Source organism: Protobothrops mucrosquamatus, unplaced genomic scaffold, assembly GCF_001527695.2.
Source record: "Protobothrops mucrosquamatus isolate PMUCROS unplaced genomic scaffold, P.Mucros_1.0 scaffold1291, whole genome shotgun sequence".
NCBI lineage: Eukaryota > Metazoa > Chordata > Lepidosauria > Squamata > Viperidae > Protobothrops > Protobothrops mucrosquamatus.
The window spans coordinates 23,190-45,312 of NW_015387494.1; the positions used below are offsets into that span (position 1 = coordinate 23,190).

Below are 22,123 nucleotides of genomic sequence, written 5' to 3' on the forward strand. Positions count from 1 at the left end.
GCCACCATCTTTCCCTCCCCTTCCCCAGCTGAGTGTGGTCCATTAATTAGACTTGAAGGTTAACATGAGTTTTAAAATGGCCCTTTTTTGGATTTGCAGAAGTTGGACTTTGAAGCATTGCTTTTTTGGAGGTTTCAGTTCTAGTTTCATCTGACTTTGCAGCTGTACTGAGTTCAAGGCTAACTCTGGTCAATGAGCTATGCATAATAACCGGTTCCTGTGGTTTATATGTCATGGGAATGTGGCCTTGCTAGACTGGATATAAATGAGAGTGTGGGATCCTGGAACTGACTTCAGGGTAAAAATTCTTTCTGGAAGATGTTTTCCAAACAACAGTGAAAAATTACTTCAGAATACCTGTTTTGAAATTAAAGTATTCTTCTTGGAATTCATTTCCTGCTGTTCCTTAATCTGCATTATCTGTTTTTTTCTTGAGTTAATCTTGAGAAGAGAAACATCTGGAATCAAGCATCATGCCAAGCTAGAATGTGATTTATTTGGAGGGCTTTTTGCAATGCAAGCAAAAGCTGTAGTGATTTATAAACCATGATTTATAGCTTAAAGCGAGAGATCTCCAAACTTGGCAATTTTAAGACTTGCTGGATGTGGAATTCTGGGAGATGAAGTCCCTGAGTCTTGAAGTTGCCATGTTTGGAGACTCCTGGCTTAAAGCATGGCACTACAGAAGTTGTTAAACTGCATCTCAGAACAGGGGTGTCAAACTCGCCACACCATGTGACGTGTCACGACATATTGCGACTTTTTCCCCATTGCCGGAGCTGGGGTGGGCGCGGTTTCGGCATGATGCATCTGGCCCGTGGGCCGGCAGTTTGACACCCCTGTCTTAGAACAACCCTAGCCAAGTAGTAAGGAATGTTGGGAGTTGCAATTCAACAACTTCTACAATGCTACAAATTGTAGGCTTGCTTCAGTAAACCATGGCCTGGCATAATGGGTGATTTAGCCACAGAGAAAATTTGGGGGGTGCAATTGCTCTTGTGTGGAATAGATGAGAATGTCTTATGTCCAACTAGTTCTTCCTTTTTCTTTATTCTGTTTCAAATTTGAGAAGTTTTATTTATTTATTAAATGTTTATGGTGCCCATCTACCCTACAAGGCAACTCTGGGCGACTTACAGATTATAAAAAGATTTTTAAAAAGGTATTAAATATGCAGATTAAATGTTTGCATATTTTGCAATCCTAAATATATTTTGGCTAGAGTAAGTTGCATACATTCAAAGGACCTTAATTCACACATCATGCAAACCCCAAAAGTGGTTCATTTGTTTCTAGCTTAAAATGTGAATCCGACCTTGGTTACTTGAAAATGGTGGCTTACAGCAAAGCTATTAGAGGTTTCTTGTGAAACGTTTACTACTAAAATCATGAATCTTTTAAGGTGATTAAAACAAGGAGGCAATTTTAAGAAACAGCAAAAATAATCCAGACTTTTGTGGGGTTGCTGAATTTTTGGAAGAATCTGATTTTCTTCAGTTATGTTGTGGGGCCATTTGGCGAAGCAAACTCATTCAAGTCCAAGATGTTTTAATTCACCTGACTTGCAGTGTTTGATGAGACCAAGCAGGCTCAGCACCTTCTTGCTAGCCAAATCAGTGCGGTAAGAGCCTTCTTTTAGCCCAGGGGTCTTTAAACTATGGCCCGCGGCCCACATGCGGCCTGCCCTGTCTTTTTATCCAGCCCGCTTCAACCTCCCCGGCAAGCCGTCCAAACACGAGGAGAGGGTAGGTAGATGGAGGCGAGAGCCCCAGCCAATGGTGGGACAGCGAGTTGGTGAGAGGAGATGTTTTTTTCCAAGTTTCTCCCTCGTGCGCCCAAGTGCGTGCTTGCGCTTCGGCCATGCCCCCTTCCTCTCCTCCTCTCGCCTCTTTGCGATTTTACTTCAGGGCCAGGCTGAGAGGTTTAGGCCTTGCTTGCAGCCTCGGCCTCACTTAGGGAAGCCAAGGCAGGCGATGCTGCTGCTGCTTCTTCTGAGGTGGGTCCCTCGCTAGGCGCTACGGAACGTAAACCCCAGCCTCCACTGCTGCTGCCGCCGCCATGCCAGACAAGAGGAAACTGATGCTGCCGGCCCCCAACATCACCCCACCATCGCTGATGGACCCAGCCCCATTGGCGGCGGCAAGGGTGATGGCTCCGAGTGGGTGGGCTTGACCCCCGTGAGGGTTGGAGTGGGGCTGATGGAGTGGGGCGTCGGTTATGGGTCTGAGGGGAGCGGGCAAAGGACAAATTATTTGTGAGGGGCAGCCAGAGTGAGCGAGAAAAAAGGAGGAGAATTTGCTCCTGGAAGGTTATTTCAGGGTTGCGAGGGGTTGTGTGGAGCTGAGGCGATGAAAGGTCGGGAATGCCAATCAAGGAGAATATTTCTGGCTCAGAGTTAAAATGAGGGGTCCTGTGGGGGGGAAGGTCTCTGAGGATGGTGGTTTCTTGCAGACGTTTCAGGACCCAAGTGGGATAAGTGAACTGATGATGTTACCTAGTTTGGGTCATGAGAGGTCTGCAAGAAAGCCACCAAGCTCAGAGAGCACCAAGATCTTCACAGTCGCCCTCCTTCTCCTCTTCTCCTCCTCCATTCCACAAACCCCCTCTCTTCTGGCATTGCTGATGTTACCTACTTTGGGTCATGAGATGTCTGCAAGAAATGCTGAATGGAAATGGCACCTTGCCTTTTTGACAGATGTAACAGAGCTACTTAACAGTTTCAATGTGCAACTTCAATGTGCAACTTCAAGGAAAGGGGAAGCTCATCTGTGATATGCATTCACATATGAAAGCATTTGAAGTAAAATTGGACATACTCATTAAACAAGTGAGGGAGGAAAACCTATGCCATCTTCCCACATCTCAAAAACTATTTGCAGAAAAACCAGCAGTTTCATTCCCAAACAAAACACGTGTGGATTCACTGAGAATGTATATTTTCTTCACTTAAAAACTCATTCAAATAATTAACCAATTCATTTTTCTTGTTTCATTTTTTTCATTTTATACTTGATTTTACATTGTTCTATAATTATTAATTTTTTTCAAACTATAGTCCGCCCCCCCCCCCAACAATCTGAGGGACAATGAACTGGCCCCCTGTTTAAAAAGTTTGAGGACCCCTGTTTTAGCCAATCTCCCTCAAGGCCTTACTGATTTCTTTGTCTCCCTTCAGATCAAAAATAGTGCTGCACACACCCGGGAAGTCCTGGAACAGCATTTCAGCGACTTAAAAGGGACCTTGAAGAAGTTGCTGGATGAAAGATTGGCCTCCCTGCTCCAGGAAGTAGACAGCATAGAACAGGAAAGTATCAAGCCCTTGGATGAGTGCCAGAAGCTCATAGAACAAGGAGTTGGGACAGCCAATGAACTTCTCCAGGAAGGTAGGAGAATCTGCCTTTAAAACATTTTCTTTGGGGACCATAGGGGATTTCTATCAACCTTATAGCCACTGAAATTATTGTACTTAATAGTTCCACCTGTCTGTCAAAAATACTCCATGTTTCTCTAGAGATCTAGACTGGTCTTTTTGGCATAATGCTTCTGCAAATGAAAAAATATGGTTAAGAATTGCTTGGACAAATCTTGGAGTTACTTTGAACAAATAAGATGTTGGATAAGGCTGAGAAGACCCAGTTGAAGTCCATCCTGAGGTGTAAAAGCTTGCTGGGTAAAATTGGTCCAGCTGGTATAATTTAACTAATCCTTCCTCATTATTGTTGGGGGGGGGGGGGAAATCAAGCAGAGAGTACTGTGTTTGCCAGGAAAAGTAGGGCATAAATCAAACAAATGGTAATTATGCATAGAATGAGCATGCATATAAAGCACATCCATGTACCATGGAACAGAAATAAATCACAGATGATATGTCTGTTGTTGATCAAGAGGAAGGAGCTGTTGATGCCTCTCTCTGTCTTTTTTTCCCCAATCAATACACACATTGGCTGGTCTATATACTATGGTTTGTTGTAAAAACATAATGTCTGAGAATACATATACACATGAAGAGGTTTTACAAGCCATAGTATTTTGGTTTAGATAAATCAAAACTCAATAAAGCTTGTTACTGAACCATGGTGGTACAGTGGTTAGAATACAGTATTGCAGGTTGACTCTGCCCACTGCCAGGAATTCGGTCCTGAGGGGGCTCAAGGTTGACTCAGCCTTCCTTCCTTCTGAGGTTGGTAAAATGAGGACCCAGATTGTTGGGGGCAATATGCTGATGTTGTAAACTGCTCAGAGAGTGCTGTAAAACACCACGAAGCAGTATATAAATCTAAGTGCTATTGCTATTATGGCTTCACATAATGGGTGAACCCTACAGTTCTACCAATCTGTTCATTTTAATTCAGTGAAGTAAGTTTCAGAACAATTTGCTAGATGCGCAAAAAAATTATCACGGCTATCAATATACTGAGAATTTGGAGCTGGGATATCTAAATCCAAAAAACAAATTAAAGATGTCTGTTGAATTGTTTTGGCTATTAAATAAGATTGCAAGAACCCGAATTGACAGAGCTGGGACAAGGATGGAATATGTAACTCAGAGCTGTCAGCAGTCTTGCAACTGCTTGTCACTGCTGCTTCTGGGCCTTCTTCTGCAAGACCACAATAATACTTAATTAAACAAGTAGTGATGTCATCCTAGTCAGCATTTTCTTCTTCATTTCTTCACCCATCCTCAAGGATGAAGGGTGGGGAATACTGAGCATAAGGAGATTGTATCACGGATCTTGCCTAGCAATGCTATTGCAGAGATGTGAATCAGCATGTTGCTTTGCCTTTAATCTTGCAATTTGGTAGTGGTGAAACGATTTGATTAAAGATATTTAGAATTAGAACTACAATATCAAACCTGCTAAACATTTGCTTCTTTCTGTAATTAGAATCTCCTTGTCTAAGAATGAACTCAGTGAACTTTAGAGTTAGCTCTCTGGTCCTGGATCAGCGCCCTTTGGGCACCAGGGACCAGTTCCGTGGAAAGAGGTTTTTCCGCGGACCGGAGGGGGCATGGTTTCATCTGCTGCCTGCATCCGATGGATAGGACTTTGCTGTTTGTGTGGTCCAGTTTCTGACATGCCACGGACTGGTGCCGGTCCACGGACCGGGGGTGGGGACCCCGTCCTAGATTATTAAATAAACATTGGAAGACTGAGTCCTTGGTGCTCTCAGGACTCCATAACAGAAAATTGTGGATTACCGGCTCAGAGAAACAGCATCCACCTCCTTCTTATGGCAAAGCAGAGGACATAGGAAGACACTGGGGTGTTCTTTCTTTTCCTTCCCTTCAGCTACATCAAGCAGTGTAGAGAGAGATGTAGGAGCAGAACATCAACTCAGGTTTTGTAGGGGGGAGGAAATTGGTAACCACTCATATCAGCCCATTGAGTTACAGAATTGTAACCTTCCTAAAGAGTTCTTCAAAAGTCCTAAAAACCAGCTGCCACTAAAGCAGAATAATAACAGAATAACAGAGTTGGAAGGGGCCTTGGGATCTTCTAGCCCAGGAGTAGGCAACCTTGGCTCTTTTATGACTCGTGGACTTCAAGTCCCAGAATTTCTGAGCCAGCATGGCTAAACATGGAAACCTCTCCCTTTCCCCTCAGCATGGCTGGCTCAGGAATTCTGGGAGTTGAAGTCCACGAGTCATAAAAGAGCCAAGGTTGCCTACCCCTGGCCTATTCCAACCCTTCTCAAGCAGGAGACCCTGCACCATTCTGGACAAATGGCTGTCCAATGTCTTCTTAAAAGCCTCCAGAGCACCCACAACTTTTAAATAAAGGCAAGCCGTTCCGCTGGTTGATTGTTCTAACTGCCAGGAAATTTCTCCAGGGTGATCAGAATTTATCCGAGGATCCATCGCATTTGGACCTCACGGGTTGTTAAGGTGGCTATAAATACACACTTCAGATGAATGTCTGCAAAGGGGAAGTGAATGTCACCGAAGCCTCTGGATCAGTTGTCCTTGGCTGTGATGTCCCAGACTCCCTTCTTAGTAATAATCTCTTCCGCTGTTGCATTACAGGTGAAAGTGCCATTGGTGGAATTACAAGGGACAACAGTGACAAGCTGTGCAGTTTTACAAAAAAGGCTTTGCACATTCAGCTGGACAGGTAAGAGCCACAGTTCAAGGGCTGGATTTTCACAGTCAGTAGCTGACAGAAGTATCCTTGGGTTGTAGAAGGCCTTCTTCCACTTAGGGTAGTTTATGTGAATGACGCAGAATTATCATTTCTAAGGTACAGTTTAGACTACCTGATCTACTGAGGCTTATAATAGCAACTTCTAACCTTCAGATAGCATTATTTGGCAACTATTCAGAAGGTCATTGACATATTGAAAAGCTTTCCTTTCAAAAGAGTAACCAAGTAAACTAATCTTCACTAGAGTTGCTTTGGATAGTGAGATTATTATAAATTTAATAAACAAACAAACCACACGCACAGAACTATCCCAATGGAAAACCTGAGCACTCCCCAAATCTTAAACATTATTATGATAATGAACTAGCAAAGCTGAAAAGAATATACAGATAGTCCTTGACTTACGATTGTAATTGAGCCTGGAATTATTATGGTCATAAGTTGAGCATCACCTAACCGGACCTGATTTTTTAAACTTTTTTTTTTGCAGTGGTTGTTAAGAGAATTTATCCTCAGTGGGCATTTTTTTTTTTGTCAGAAACCAGCAAAGAGTTGCAAATTGCAGTCATGTGATCATAGGATGCTGCAAATGGCTGTAAAAAGGAGCTGGTTTCCAAGCACCCAAAATGCTATCACATAACCGTGTGTGTGTATATGTGTGTATGTGTGTGTCTGTTGTAACTTTAAGTAGCTTTTGTTGGGGGGGGTTGTAACTTTGGTTGTTAAGTGACCAGTCATAAATCAAGGACTACTTGTAAATTTGAGACTCTCAAAATTATTATTTTAAGGGAGAAAGTTGTCTCCACGGTGGGATAGGTATTAAGTAAACCAGCCCAATGAATTATCTGAAATATTTCCTTGGCGAGAAACTTAACTAATCCAGAGTTCTTTCATTCCATCTTCACCACCTTTCAAATTTATATTTTCCATTTGGGAAACACGAGGTGCAAAATTACAGGTACAGAGGAGGTGATGCTAGAACCCTGCCTTCAACCTTACGGAAGTAGGGTTGGCGAATAGAAATCCATAGCCTAACATTTTATACCTGTTTTGATGTGCTTCTCTTTATGCTAAAAATAAAGAAGATATGGATTGGAGTGGCTAGAGGAATTAATCTGACACATTTTTTTTTTAAAAAATATATCAAATCAAGAGTTCCAGACATCGTTAAAGGATCAGAGTGACAACAGTGCCTCACCTATTGTGTATTGATAACGTTTCCTCTCTTTAGTTTACCTGAAGTGCCACCGCTGGTTGATGTGGCTAGCTTATCTGCTCAATGGGACGACTCCTTTTTTACAATAATGAAAAGCTACATCTTCAGCCATGGAACAGTAGCATCTCGACCACCCATACAGATAGAAGAACTGATCGAGAAGCCTGGGGGTATCTTAGTACGATGGTGCAAGGTGAGTTAGCAGCCTTTTCAGGATCAGATTTACGCAGGCATTTTCTTTTGTGTTGTGCTTAACCCAACAGCCTGGTGGCAGTTTTGTGATGGGCAGAAACACATTACAGGTAATCCTCTACTTACGACCACAATTGAGCCCAAAATTTCTGTTGCTCAGCAAGACCGATGTTAAGTGAATTTTGCCCCATTTTACGACCTTTTTTGCCACAGTTGTTAAGTGAATCATTGCAGTTGTTAAATTAGCAACCTGGTTGTTAAGTGAATCTGGTGTACCCCATTGACTTTGCTTGTCCAAAGGTTGCAAAATGTAATCACATGATCTTGGGAAAGCAACAACGGTCATAAACATGACCCAGTTGCCAAGCATTTGAATTTTGATCATGTGACCATGGGGATGCAGTGGTTGTAAATGTGAAAAATGGACATAAGTCACTTTTTTCCAAACAGTCGCTAAATGAACTGTTGTAAGTCAAGGACTACCTATATGTGGAAGAGGTTTGGGATCTTTCCTTTCACATGAAAATCTCTTCCTTGAGAATAGAACACAGATAGTGGTTAATACAATGAATAGTGGTTATTATGTGGGCTTTATTGATTTCTGTTTAAGATAGCATTCTTTTAAAATTGTAACTAATTTAATAGCTGTATGATAACTGGCACATTGTGAAATAGATTCTATGTGATGGTTTCTGCCTCTTAATACAGTAGTGGCCAAAATTGTGGAAACCTTTTGGGAAAAGTGTACAGTAGAAATGCCACCTTTGGTTAAGTTTCCACCAATTTTTCTTCTAATTTCTTTATAACTAGACTTGTTCACTTAATAATACTATTTTACATCACTTTCTGGGCGACCAGTCAACTTTTTGCACCATTACTTTAATTTTATTATGTTTTACAAGCTCACTAAATGAAAAAACACAAAAAAACCCAACCAACTTGATAGCGATCACATAACACACTGACAAATGTCCTCCTCTCAGCTTCAATACATGACATCAATAACTGAATCCTACTGTGATCTGATTGGCTTATTGCCAAAACAAGATGACACCTGATTGGCTCTCTAAACATTCACGCTCATTGGCTACCATCAGATGAAGGAAAGCTACCCGATATCAACCTAAGCAAGTTGTGCTTCCTTTTTCTGGTTATTTGGCTATAACTTTTCATAGAATACAGTACATATAATTGAACAAACTATGTTGCATTACATTTTTGATTAAATTATCTTTCCATTGATATATAATTTTATGGTACTACTCCCCCCCCAAGTGGTGTTATTAGCCATCAAACCTCAAAAATACACTTTTCCCAAAAGGTTTCCATAATTTTGGCCACTACTGTATTTATATCACTTTTTCAGATACCTTGGGACTGGAATTCTCAGGATTCCAGCACATCTGGCTGGCATAAGACTGGAAAATGTGTTTTGTGCCTAATCGCTCACCCCACAATAGTAATTTTGCAGTTGTGTCCATCGTAATACCTGATAATGCCCAATGTGCTTCTAATCCCAAACTACTTTGCTGCATCTGAGCGATCAAGCTTGAAGTCTTTGCATTTCAGAAAACAAGTTAATTAAAACAATGTTTAAAGAAGGAAGAGTTTAAGATAGGTAACAATGTAATTCATCTTTGCTTAGGTTGATGAGGACTTCATCCCACAAGACTACAGACTTCAGTATCGCAAGAGTACCACTTGCCATTTTGAAGATGCGTACATCGGTTCAGACACAGAATTCACGGTGTTGCACATCGACCCCAACATCGATTATCAGTTCAAGGTTTGTGCACGGGGAGACGGCCGTCAGGAATGGAGTCCATGGAGCGTTTCTCAAACTGGGCGTTCCACATTAGTGCCTCATGGTATGTATTTGGTCATTTTATTCTGCAATAAAAAGATTTCAATCTCGCTTCATCTTTTTTTCCTCGACCTGCAAATCTAGTCTATTGCTATCGTGCGTTTGCTCTGTATGATTAATTTTCATATTCAGGTACATTTGTTTGATGCTAAGGCCATTTGTTACACAAATGTTTAGCTTTATGAAACATTGCCATATTTTCAGGTGCAGAGCATATATGAAATAGTTTAAAATTGGTTTTTAAGCAAAATTTTAATTCTGAGTTCTCCTTTAAAAATGTCAGCTTATTGATCGTAACAAGGCTTGTGTCATTGGTTAAGCTCATAGGTTTGTATGGGATCCGACTGTTTGTGAATTACAGTTAGTCCTCAGTTGATCCCCAAATTTCCATTGCTAAGCAGTTTTGCTCCATTTTATGACTTTTCGTGCCACAGTTGTTAAGTGAATCACTGCAGTTGTTAAGTGAAACATTCAGTCATTAAGCAAATCTGGCTTCCCCCATTGACTTTGCTTGTCGGAAGCTGGTTGGGAAGGCGGTGATCGCATGACCCCTGGGGACAACGCAACTGTCATAAATACAAGCCAGTTGTCAAGTGTCTGAATTTTGATCACTTGACCGTGGGGATGCTGCAGTGGGCGTAAGTGTGAAAAACAGTCATAAGTCACTTTTTTTCCAATGCCGTTGTAACTTTGAATGGTCACTAAACCAACTGTTGTAAGTCGAGGGCTACTTGTACATTCTTTGTGCACTTTCCTATCTTGGAAAGTGTACCCAACGTAACTAAAAAGGGAAGCAAAGCACATATTTTCAGAAAAGGCCGGCCTTTCGCGACAGTGAACTAAGAATATTATGTTTTGTAAGTTTTTTCCAGGCTAGGGACCTCTGCATTACTGTCGGTTCTTCTTTCCTTAGAATGGACTCCAGGCACGGAGGGCTACAGCTTGAGCAGCCGAAGAAACATAGCCCTCCGAAATGATTCGCAGGCAGGTGGAGTGCTGTATTCCAAGGCTCCAACTTACCATTGCGGCCAGACGCTGACATTCCGGTAAGGAAAGATGAATCAATCAATCTGGTTGTATTTTCCCAAACAGGATTTGATGGCATCGATCTCTTCCTTTGCTGAGTTGGGCTGTGTTCTAGTTATCCAAGGTGGATTCTCTAGGTACTGTGTTTTCCCCAAAATAAGACTGGGTCTTATGCTAATTTTTGCTCCAAAAGACACATTCAGGGCTTATTTTCCAGTTAATACCATGGGGAAACATGGTATTAATACCTGGGAGACAAGGAGCAATTGGGGTGGGAGGGCAAAGACAGGGGGACGGCTTAAGGGGCCAGCACAGGATTTTGAGGCAAGAAGGAGGGAGGAGCAGCAGAAATGGAGGGGTTAAGAGGCAATCCACATCTCCTTGCAAGCCATGTGTTTCTCCAATCCCCCTCCCTTGACCCACAGTCTCACCATGTGGGCTGCGCTGCTGGGCTTCAGCGGCGGCAAAAGCGATCGGGGATGGCGGTCCGGTCCCAGCGCCCATCCGGGAAGTCCCTCCAGCCCCAATCCCTGGGGAAGACTGGAACTGGTGTCTACTTTCTCCTCCTCCTCCCCTGCTCCGTGCAGAGGGAGGCAAAAGAAACCCTCTGAAAATGACGGAGGACCGAGGAGGGTCGAGCAGGGTACGGATCGAAGACGAGGGGCAGAGGAAATGAAAAAAGGGCGCCAAAGTTGTCCCTTCCCCAGCGCTCCTCCTCTTGTTCCTCCGGCTGTGATTGCAGTACTGCCTGAGGGATCTGCAGGAGTTGACCCCAAATGAGGCATCGGAGCTGGGCGTGGGGGAGACACATCAAATGAATCAATAAAGACGTTGCTCATTAACCCAGCTAAATCTTCTGTCCGTGCTTAACCCCCCCCCCCAGCATTTAGAAGCTGGAGAGGAATCCAGTCTGGCCACAAATGGGGGCGTTTTGCAGCACTCATCCAATCTAGCCCGCCCGCTGCCTTGCCGCTGCCTCTTGCGAAGGAGCGCAAGAACTCGGCTCCGCTCCCCGCTGCTAGACCATTTTTAAACAAAACCAGTGCAAGAAGCGCTTCTCTCTGGCACCTTTGCCTAAACTTGCCTGTTCTCACGCCGAAAAGCTTGTCAATCACTTGAAGCTGAAGGCGCCCTTCAGGGAGATTTTAAAATGGGGGTTAAAAATGAGGCCTGTTCGAGGCTGCACGCTTTGGCAAGAGGAGCTTCAGCTGGGGAGGCAAGGGGGGCAATTTATCTTTCACCCAGACATGCACCTGCTCTCTCTCACCCCTTTGGACTCTGCCACTCTGGCCTCGGGATGGGAGGAGGGGACTGGGGCATCCCTGGGAGAAAGGCGGCAAGGACGCGAATCTACTTCAACTGCGGCTAGCTGTTTCCCTACTTACCAGCTGGGCAAGCGACAGCCGAGGTGGCCCTACCGGCACTACCTTAATTGGGGCTTATTTTTGGGGTAGGGCTTATATTACGAGCATCCTGAAAAGTCACGCTAGGGCTTATTTTCCAGTTGGGTCTTATTTTTGGGGAAACACGGTATCACTTCTGGTTTTTATGCTCCAAAAAGCCCCAAACAAATGAAACCTAGACTTTAATTTGAAGATTGAATAATTGTGTACCGGTAGCCCCATTCAAAGGGCGTCCGTTCCAAAGTGCACAGCTAAATGGTGCAGGGCTATGAAAGGATTTCCAGGGGGGGGAAAATTGCAGACTACAGGATTCAGGTGACCCTGAAGAGCACAGATAAACCTCCAAGTGCCCTCAACGACTCTCAGAAAGAGGGCTAACGACCACATGGCTGCAAGGAATATACATCCTTCCATTCTCCACCCTTCAGTCAGAACTGAGGAAGCTTCTTGGATGAGAAGCAAAACGTCTTCTAGCAAAACAAGAAAGTCCAATTGCCTTTTGAAAGACAGCCCCTTTGGGACAACCATGACCTGAACAACTGAGAAGCTTCATAGACATGTGGGAAGAGAGTGAAAAGTGGAATCAGCCTAGAATCCCTATGTAGCCACAAGAAAACTAAGCCCAACCTCCCCCCCCCATGTGTGCCAGATCATTGGCTGAGAAGATTCCTCTACATCAGACATGTCAAACACAAGGCCCGGGGGCCGGATGCGGCCCGCGAAGTGGTTTCATGTGGCCCACGAAGCCATCCTGGAAACAGTGAGGGAACGGCCCCCTCTGCCTTGGCCCTGGCCCAGGCCCAGGCCAGCCGGGAGCCAATGTACAATTTTGTGGTGGCCATCTATGCTGAAACGCATTCAGTCTTAGCTCCACAAGGCTGTCTGCAAACAGCGAGGAACCAAGAGAACCTTGAGCAGCAGCCTTGAGGAAGTGGGGCTGGGCTTGGTGTCGCAGGTACTCAAGGGACAGACTGGGCATTTGACCTCTGCTGCCTAGGGCTCCGGGCAGCCCGCACCACCATCCAGCCCCCCCTCCCCCGCATGGCCTGAGAGGAACAGTGAGGCTCCTCCAAGTGGACCATGCCTTGGCACTTGCCCCGGTCCCACCCCCTTCTGCCAGAGACCCTCAGATCTGTCCCACTCCTGCCCAGGCCCCCACAGGCACCCTTGATGCGAATGATGTAGAGCTGGCCACGCCCACCCAGTAGGCCACATCCACTCCATCCATGCCCACCCAGTAGGCCGCACCCACCTTGGCCACACCCACCCGGCCCCCTGAGGGCAACCGCAATGCTGATGCGGCCCTCAATGAAATTGAGTTTGACACCCCTGTTCTACATAAACTTTTAGCAATTAATCCGTTTAAATGAATCTTCATGTGTCTTTCCCGCCTGATACCTTAGCAGCTTTCCCGTCAGGTGCCCTACCCCCATAATCACTTCCCATGTTGCTGGTACTGTTTAGAGCAGTACCAGCAACATGGCATGGCTGGCTGAGGAATTCTGGGAGTTGAAGTCCACAAGTCTTAAAAGTTACCAAGTTTGAAGACCCCTGGCTTAGAGATATCCAAGGCCCTCCATCCAGGGCATATAAAACCGAGTGGCCTTTTAAAGCTTTTTTTTAAAAAAACAAACAAAACAAACTACCTGATACCTTGATTGAATTTATTTTTCCACCTAGAAAAACTACCTACACAATGCTGAATTTCTTATTTTAAAATGGAATTAAATATCACGATAAACATACCACAGCTGCACTTGCAGTTTGGTAAAATCTCTGAGTGAATTGTGCGATCGCTCGGATGCAGTAAAGCTTTCTCTTCCTTTGGAGAAAATGAGCTGGTTTTTCTGAACCATGTCTCTGAACTGGTCTTCTAGCCATTCAAAGTAGAGTGGGAAACCGGTGCATTTCCAGCTTTGGCTGAATTACAAGTCAAGCAGTCGTCCAGCCACTGGGAGTCCAGCAGCATCTGGAGGGTGACCAGTTTCTCCCTTCCTAGGTGGGCTTTTCTACTGTTGGGGAGCCTTTAATCATTTGAAATCAAAACATTCCTAGTTCAAGTGAAGTGCATTTCCTGTTTCTTTGTGGAAGAAAGATAGGACTCGGTTACTGGACATTTAGATTTAGGGAGCCAGATTGTTCCAAGCTGACCCATCTTTTGGTCTTAAATGTTGGCTTTCTCTGTTACTTGGCCTTGGGCTTTGCCCACCCCAAACTTTGTTTTCCAGCAAAGAGGAATGTCTGTCCTTGAATTCTCTAGATTTCCTTGGCCAGGCTTTTTCCTCCTCCTCCTCTTCCTTGTCCCTGTGGACTTGATTATCTTTCTCCTCAAGGGCTGCTCTGCTCTTCTTTTGTGCTGGGGCTGACAGGATGTGTGTATGAAAAAACTGGGAAGCAATAGCCTTTGCCAAACTGCAGAGAAACAATGAGGTCAATACTCAACTGAAGGAGGAGAAAGTCCCTAGGGCATCCAACAGGGTGGGATTTCATTTCAAAATTGGAAGAAAGAAAAAAAAATCCAAGGGAGATGCGAGAGAGTTTTGGATAATGGCGAGAGATTTTGTCATAACCTAAGCATATAGCAGGAAGAGAGACTGACATTTTGCTCCTTTGTGGGTCTTGTAGGAAGAGAACAACGAATCGAATCTCCTTTGTAATGATATAATTGCTTTTGGAAACTGGAAAACACTCTAAACTGCCCTCCTCCCAACCTTTTTGCCTAAGGTTTTGTCTTTCAGAGTTGGGTTGGGGTTGGGGTTAGAAGGGTTATGTTAGAAGCTGTTGGATTTATCAGTATTGGATTATTTGGTTTTGATTGGTTTCTATACTTTGTTTCTGCAAGACATCAACAAGCTTTTCCGGATAGATGTTGGGAAATGCCCAGCCAGGCAAGGAGGGAGGAGGAATCAAGCGGGAAGGTAGCCTTGAATCACTTTGTAGCCAAAAGAGATCCAGGACTGCCCCGCTTCAAGCTCTATGAAACCTTATCTATCTGTTCCCAAGGGAAGGCAATCTCTGGGGAGATTCCTGTACTATGGGCAGAATACAATAGAATAGTTAGCTTGAACTCTGCGTGTGTGGCTCTGGTTATTTGTACTGCACAATAGGGGTGTGTGTGTGTGTGTGTGTGTAAGGGATTTTACAGATTCCTAAAAGAAAGATGCACAAGCTTGATGGAGTCTGATTTGATATTTGTTTTTTGTTTTGTTTTTTTTAAATTTTTAGTAATGGAATTCATTTTTTTGATTTAAAAAGTTCGCACAAATAATTGGAAATAATTCTAAGCCTTGAAAAAGGGAAGAATATTCTATAGCGCGGCTCAGTAAATAAGCAAAATGATGAAGCGACTTGGAACTGCCTTGGCATTTCACGAAGAAATAAATGTCTAATGGCCGATTTAGATGGCCACAACTGCCCATAGCCATTACCACATTTTTATGCTGCGAAGGGGTTGATGGGTACGCGGAGGTTGCAGAGGGTTGCAGACCGGCCAACCCAAACAACTCCCCAATCCCAACTGCATGTTGTGTGGAGGTGCACGCCTTGCCTGCTGATTGGTTCTGACTTCCTGCTGGGAGGGGGGGGGAGAGGCAAGGCACGTTCAAGTGGGAAATGTTAACATTTGCTGCTGTATAAAAAGAATGGCTATGCAACCGTCCCCAAACGATAGCCGCATACATTCCGTGCAGTGCTGTGCAGCAGAGGTCTGTCCCAACCTTTGTAATGTACTTGATCAGTCCAATAGGAGTTTGGCATTTTAGTGTCTTCATGCCACCCTAGAAAAGGCTGTGATAGTCCTTGCCTGCATATCGGGGCAGCGCCAAATGGAAGATCTTGACAGTCGCCGCCTATGTCCTGTTCAAAAACAGTCTTGTATAGCTGGGGTTCCCAACCCTGGTCCATGCACCGGTACCGGGCTGCGGCATACCAGCAACTGGTCCACACAAACAAGCAAAGCTCCCTCCGTGGGATGCAGGCAGCATACAAAACCACACACCCTTCGGTCCATGGAAAAACATTTCTCCCAAAAGGTTGGGGACCTCTGTTGTATAGGGTGTTTTATTCTGTATTTCAGAGATTGCATTAAGTAATGTTTCAACTTCACATGTGTCTGGCGTTCCCTTCCTCCCTCTGAATACTGTAAGCTACCAATGTGACCGGGAATCAAGCAATATATAACTTCAATAAATAAATACACATATCCATACAAGTATGTGGTTTATTTTTAGGTTGCCATTTTATCCAGGGTTTGTGCTTTCTTGTAAACTTGCAAAACATTCTATTTTGGGCTTCTGTCTCTGCAAGAAATTGCTGGATTGGAGCACAAGTTAATCCATATAACCAAATGGCATTTCCATGCATTGTAGTCATCCATCTAATAAAGATGCCTGGGTCACAGTTGGTAACCATTAGTTTCATGCTCTGCTTGGATACCTCCCAGAGACATCTAATCAGCTCCTTTTGGACATGAAACGCTAGCCTAGAGGTTTGTTTCTCACAATGGACTTCTTATGTTCTTACCAGCTAGAGTTGTAATAAGAACTAAATGTAGCATCAAAGGGGAACACGTCAAGCTTAATGCAAAATTTCCACACCAAAATATATTGAAGTCCATGGTTAAAAGAGCTTAACTTAAAAACAGCCTTTTTCAAAAATGTATCAGCAGCAACTTATAATTAAGGATGAAACAACTGCAGATTGTAAATCTCAGCTTTTTTGCTTTTTTTTTTTTTACAAGTAACCTTCCCTTATGGATTGCTTCCAGATGTAAGAGATTCCTCCTCCCTCCCCCATTTTGTAACATTAGCCTTCAGCTGAGTCTCTTCCTGAAGAAAAGGAAGACTGGCTAAAATATTAGCAGGACAATATGGTTCCTGTTTTGAGGTCTACTCAAAATCGAGGGGAAGAATTAACTCATTGCTGCCTGACCTGTACTCCTTAAAAACGGGGAAGGTTTTTAACATTTCCCTGTTTTTGAAATAATTGTGCTTAAATTTTGCTGGCACATGTACTGCATCTGCACAAACTGTTATAAATGTGATTGCTTCTAAAACGAACCTAGGTTGTTGTTTTTTTCCTTGTACAAATATACTGGCCAGAAGAAGCAGGCCACTTAAAAGGTTTGCTTACCTTTAGGTTCTTATCTCCGACAGGGCAGGTAACACTCCATTGTAACTTTTAAAAAGAAGGAATAAATTTCTAGCTCTTGCTCCTTTTCCCATTTTCCTTTCTTTTCTTAGCAAACAGGATTATCTCACATTTTATGATTGCTGCTTAATACAGGTAGTCCTCGATTTACAACATTTCCTTTAGTGACCATTCAAAGTTGCAGTGTCACTAAAAAAAAGTGACTTATGACTGTTTTTCACACGTGACTGTTGTGGTAGCCTTATAGTCATGTGATCAGAATTTGGATGCTAGGCAACTGACATGCATTTATGACGGATGCAGTGTCCCGGGGTCATGTGATCACCTTTTGCAACCTTCTGATAAGCAAAAGTCAATGGGGAAGCCAAATTCACTAAACCGCCGTGTTACTAAACAAGTGCAGTGAATCGCTTAACATAGCGGCAGGAAAGATCATAAAATGGGGCAAAACTCACTTAACAGCTGTCTTGCTTAGCAATAGAAATTTTGGGCTCAATTGTGGCCATAAGTCAAGGACTACCTACATGTCTCAGGGTTTCCTCAGAGTTGTAACCATAAAATTCCAAATGGCTTAAATGAAATCTAGAAGATAAATTTTTCCTGTTTTTCCTTGGATTTCCTTTGTATATTCTGCTATTCAGGCCGTGACTTCAGTCGTTTGAAATTTCTGCTCACATTGCAGGTTTCTGCACTTCCGGTTGCTACCGTTATTAATATAGCCTCTGAACACATGATCTGTTCCGGAGATTCTGACAATAAATGCTTATTTGATTACTCATGAAAACTACTTTGGGCTTGTTTAAATAATGAAAAAGTGGGACATCTGCTCATAAATAAATAAATAAATGGAGGAGTGCTTAGTCTGAAAGTGGCACCCCATAGAGAAAACTGAATCTTCCAAAGGAATGTTTTTTAAAGATAAGTAATTATTCTTTTGAGATGGAAAAGCAACAAACTGTGACATTTTATGACAGCAAACATCTTATTAATTAATGCTGACAGGAAGAATGTTACTTCTCCCAATATACCTGTAGTAGGAAGAAGAAACTGTATGGCAAATAGCTAGATAGTAGATTAGATTGTTCATCTAACTGTATTGTTCAGAGCATCAGGCAAGAGCTGTGGTGGCGCAGTGGTTAGAATGCAGTTTTCAAGGCTAACTCACTGCTCACTCCAGGAGTTTGATTCTGAGGGGCTCAAGGTTGACTCAGCCTTCCATCCTTCCGAGGTCGGTAAAATGAGGACTTGGATTTTTGGAGGCAATAGGCTGACTCTGTAAACCTCTTAGAGAGGGCTGTAAAGCACTGTGAAGCGATATGTAAAGTCTACAGTAGTGGCCAAAATTGTGGAAACCTTTTGGGAAAAGTGTTCAGTAGAAATGCCACCTTTGGTTAAGTTTCCACCAATTTTTCTTCTAATTTCTTTATAAATGTAGCCCCGTTCACTTAATACTATTTTACATCGCTTTCTGGGCAACCAGTCAACTCTTTGCGCCATTACTTTAATTTTATTACATTTTACAAGCTCACTAAATGAAAGGGAAAAAAAAACCCAACCAACTTGATAGTGATCACATAACACACTGACAAATGTCCTCCTCTTAACTTCAATACATGACATCAGTAACTGAATCCTACTGTGATATGATTGGCTCATTGCCAAAACAAGATGACACCTGATTGGCTCTCTAAACACTCATGCTCATTGGCTACCATCAGATGAAGGAAAGCTACCCGATATCAACCTAAGCAAGTTGTGCTTCCTTTTTCTGGTTATTTGGCTATAACGTTTCATAGAATACAGTACAGATAATTGAACAAACTATGTTGCATTACATTCTTAATTAAATTATCTTTCCATTGATATATAATTTTATGGTACTACTCCAAAAAGAAAAGTGGTGTTATTAGACATCAAACCTAAAAAATACACTTTTCCCAAATGATTTCCACAATTTTGGCCACTACTGTTAAGTGCTATTGCTATTGCTATCAGGCATAGTTCTCCAATATCACTGGCAGAGATTTTCATTTTCACTTGCTATCGTATCATTTTAGCTAAAGATGCCACTGATCCAATGAAGGCCTTCCCTTATGCAAAACATGCGGGTAGTTGGTTTTCCCAAACCTAGAAATTTTCCATCTTTAAGAAAGATGACTTGAAGCAAATGGAAACTATCTCATCTAGTAAAGTAGCTTTCCCAAAGCTGGTAAGTGTTGTAAGCGTTGAAGACCAACATATGGGATTTGTATTTCAATATATGCGAGGAACACCAGATGGGAGAGAGCTGAATTCCTAGACTGTGAGATTTTAAAGGAGGGTGCATTAATCAAGGACGTGGTTTATATTAACATTTTTTCTAAATATAGCTGCTTTCCTCTCCCCCCCCCTTTCTCTTCACAGAATTGAAACAGTTGGCCAGCCAGACAGGAAAGATAGTATTGGAGTTTGTGTTGAGCAGCTCAATGGCTATGATTCTTTGCAACGGGATAAAGCTGTGTGCATTAGTACCAATGGTGAGTTTCAAATAGACCTAAACTGGCCCACCTTCTGACCTGTAATCTCTACCATATTCTAATGTTCTGTCATTTTAAGACCTATTGTATATGGAACGACTGTATTACAGTATGATGTGGAGCAGTGGTTCTCAACCTGTGGGTCGGGACCCCATTTGGGGTCGATCGACCATTTCATGGGGGTCGCCAAGCAAGGCTGTCCGCCATTTTTTTTGTCCGCCATTTTTTTTTGTCCGCCATTTTCCCCCCTTTTCCGGCAGGTGCCTTACCTCCCTTGGGCTGGGCCAGCTGGTGGTCGGCCTGCTCCGTCTCTGCCACTTGCCAGATACGCCTCGGCCGGCGCAGGGGGCAGAACCACGCATGCGCGGCACTCCCGGGCAGGGAAAGTCCTCAACTTACGACCGGTTGGGTAGTCCTCGACTTACGACCGGTTTAGTCCTCGACTTACGACCGGTTTAGTCCTCGACTTACGACCGGTTTAGTCCTCGACTTACGACCGGTTGGGGTCGCGGCATTAAAAAGGTTGAGAACCACTGATGTGGAGAAATCCAAAACAGGTGATGGAAAATAATAAGTTGTCAGCAAAGGTATGCAAAAAAAAAGCAGTGCCTTGGGAAACAGGCATGTCAATATTCTTGGAGTTGTTCCATGCTCTGGCTGGTGTCAGCTGTGATGATGTCCAGCCACCGTGTTCCTTGACGGCCTGGTTTCCTTTTACATCATCATCATACACTCTCCTTTTTCATTTAATTTCATTATAAATACATGAAGATCAGTAAGTCCTAAATTTTATCTCATTAAGCTTCTGTATGGAGAATATAGCCCTGGACCCCAAACAACTGGGCAACCCTTTATAATGGTATTTTTAAGATTTGCCCTACCACTTGTACATAACTGAGAACTGAGAAAATAAATTTCCCTCTTTTCTTGCTGCCAGTGTGGTAAACGGGTGTCACTAATGTGCATGTGAGACACTATGTGAAATAATGTGGGCGTCCTAACTATTTTTGGGGCAGTGGGCGCTGTTACAAAATGGTCTTTCTTGGGAGATTTAACCATTAATAACTGTCCTGGCTAAGAGACCAAGACATGAGAATGTTCTGCTTCTCTATCTAGTTCTCTGGTGATTCACTTTTGATTTGGGGGGTTGGATATGACATTGAACAGATGTACTTGGGAATAATGAAGTTGGGATAGGACCTTTGTTTGGCGAGCAAGCCAACTTTCTGTCTTCAGGGGCGAGAAGATAATTTAACAAGGTGTCCATGAAGTGTGTTGCAGGTCATTACGGAAGATGAATTCAGAAAGCTCAGAAGTTACTTGATTTCCATGGGAAATTGAAAAAAATGTGTTATGTGACTGGGTAGGCTCACCAGCATTCCTTCTCTGTTGCAGGAGCTGTTTTTGTCAATGGAAAAGAGATGACCAACCAGTTGCCTGCGGTGACCTCAGGGTCAGCTGTAACCTTCGACATGGAAACTGTGAATTTAGGCCCTTGCAATAATAATGGGGGGAACTTCAAACTCAGAGTGACAATTAGTTCCAACAATAGGGAAGTGGTCTTTGACTGGGTACTTGATCAATGCTGTGGCTCTCTGTATTTTGGATGCTCCTTCTCCTATCCCGGCTGGAAAGTTTTGGTGTTCTAACTCTTAGACTGAGAAGCAGTAGTTGTCTTTTGGTTGCGTCACTCAAAGGGTTCGGACTCCAATGACACAATTATGTGCCCATCCAGGCTGTTAAATCTGTGTGTCTTTGGTATACTGCTGTTGGCTCAGACAAGAGTAAGCTGCTTAAGGCCACTCTTCTGTGAGATGAACATTACTTGAACTCTGTCTTCTCTACTGGATTCACCTGAAATATTGGTGAAATGCTGAGTAACCTGGAAAATTTATGTAAGCTGTTGTGTTTGCTATTCAACATCATGCATTTTGAGTATTATTTTTTTAGAACAGCTCTCTCCATTTGGATGCTCTCCAGAGGTGCTGGGCACGATCCTCCACAATCCCTAGTCAAAGGGGGATGATACGAGTTGTAGTCCCCCTCTGGAGATCACCAAGAGAGAGTGTGGTTTTGAAAGAAAAAGGTAGAGATGATTCTGTTACTGTGGTCCTGCTATCAATGCTTGGTCATGCTTACTAAGTTTGCCTAGTGTTATTCTTTGGCTCAGGGTTAATGGACCAAAACTGTATGTATGTTTTCCCATTCATCAGAGTTCGGTACTGAAATGCTGCACCTCAACCTATTCCTGCCGAAAGCTTTTTGTCCACTGGGCAATAAGACCTTTTGGGCCTCTACATTATCCTTTTCCTTCAGTGCCTTGCTATTGACTGCAGAAGAAATCTGAGCTGAAACGTTTGCTTTGGCAAGCCATACCTAACGTGCCTTCGTTGGATGCTTCTGTTGAACAATATTTCACTCGTGAAAGAGAAAATTTCGTTCCTGGCATTTGTCGCTTTTAAGCGACATTTTTCCGCCCCCCTGTGCTCATTGCAGTGCCTTCTACAGTTTGTGCCTTCCTTTTTCAAGATGATATCACACAGTCCGAGGAAATATTTAGGGCGCAAATGGTTTAGACCTTTCCTGAACACTTGTACGGAGTCTAGAGTTTTGTG

At 43.3% G+C, this 22,123-nt stretch overlaps 1 protein-coding gene across 1 annotated transcript in view; it reads left to right on the forward strand.

Annotated features, from left to right (window-relative positions):
• Nucleotides 1-21,189, forward strand: part of CRLF3 (cytokine receptor like factor 3) — a 31,899-nt gene extending 10,710 nt beyond the window's left edge. Inside the window, exons 2-8 of the mRNA XM_015821264.1 lie at nucleotides 3,176-3,383; nucleotides 6,026-6,113; nucleotides 7,375-7,552; nucleotides 9,197-9,419; nucleotides 10,329-10,461; nucleotides 19,396-19,508; nucleotides 20,904-21,189. Of these exons, the coding sequence (XP_015676750.1) occupies nucleotides 3,176-3,383; nucleotides 6,026-6,113; nucleotides 7,375-7,552; nucleotides 9,197-9,419; nucleotides 10,329-10,461; nucleotides 19,396-19,508; nucleotides 20,904-21,157 (1,197 nt within the window). The 3' untranslated portion in view covers nucleotides 21,158-21,189. The remainder of the gene's footprint in view (nucleotides 1-3,175; nucleotides 3,384-6,025; nucleotides 6,114-7,374; nucleotides 7,553-9,196; nucleotides 9,420-10,328; nucleotides 10,462-19,395; nucleotides 19,509-20,903) is intronic.
• Nucleotides 21,190-22,123: the final 934 nt, after the last annotated feature.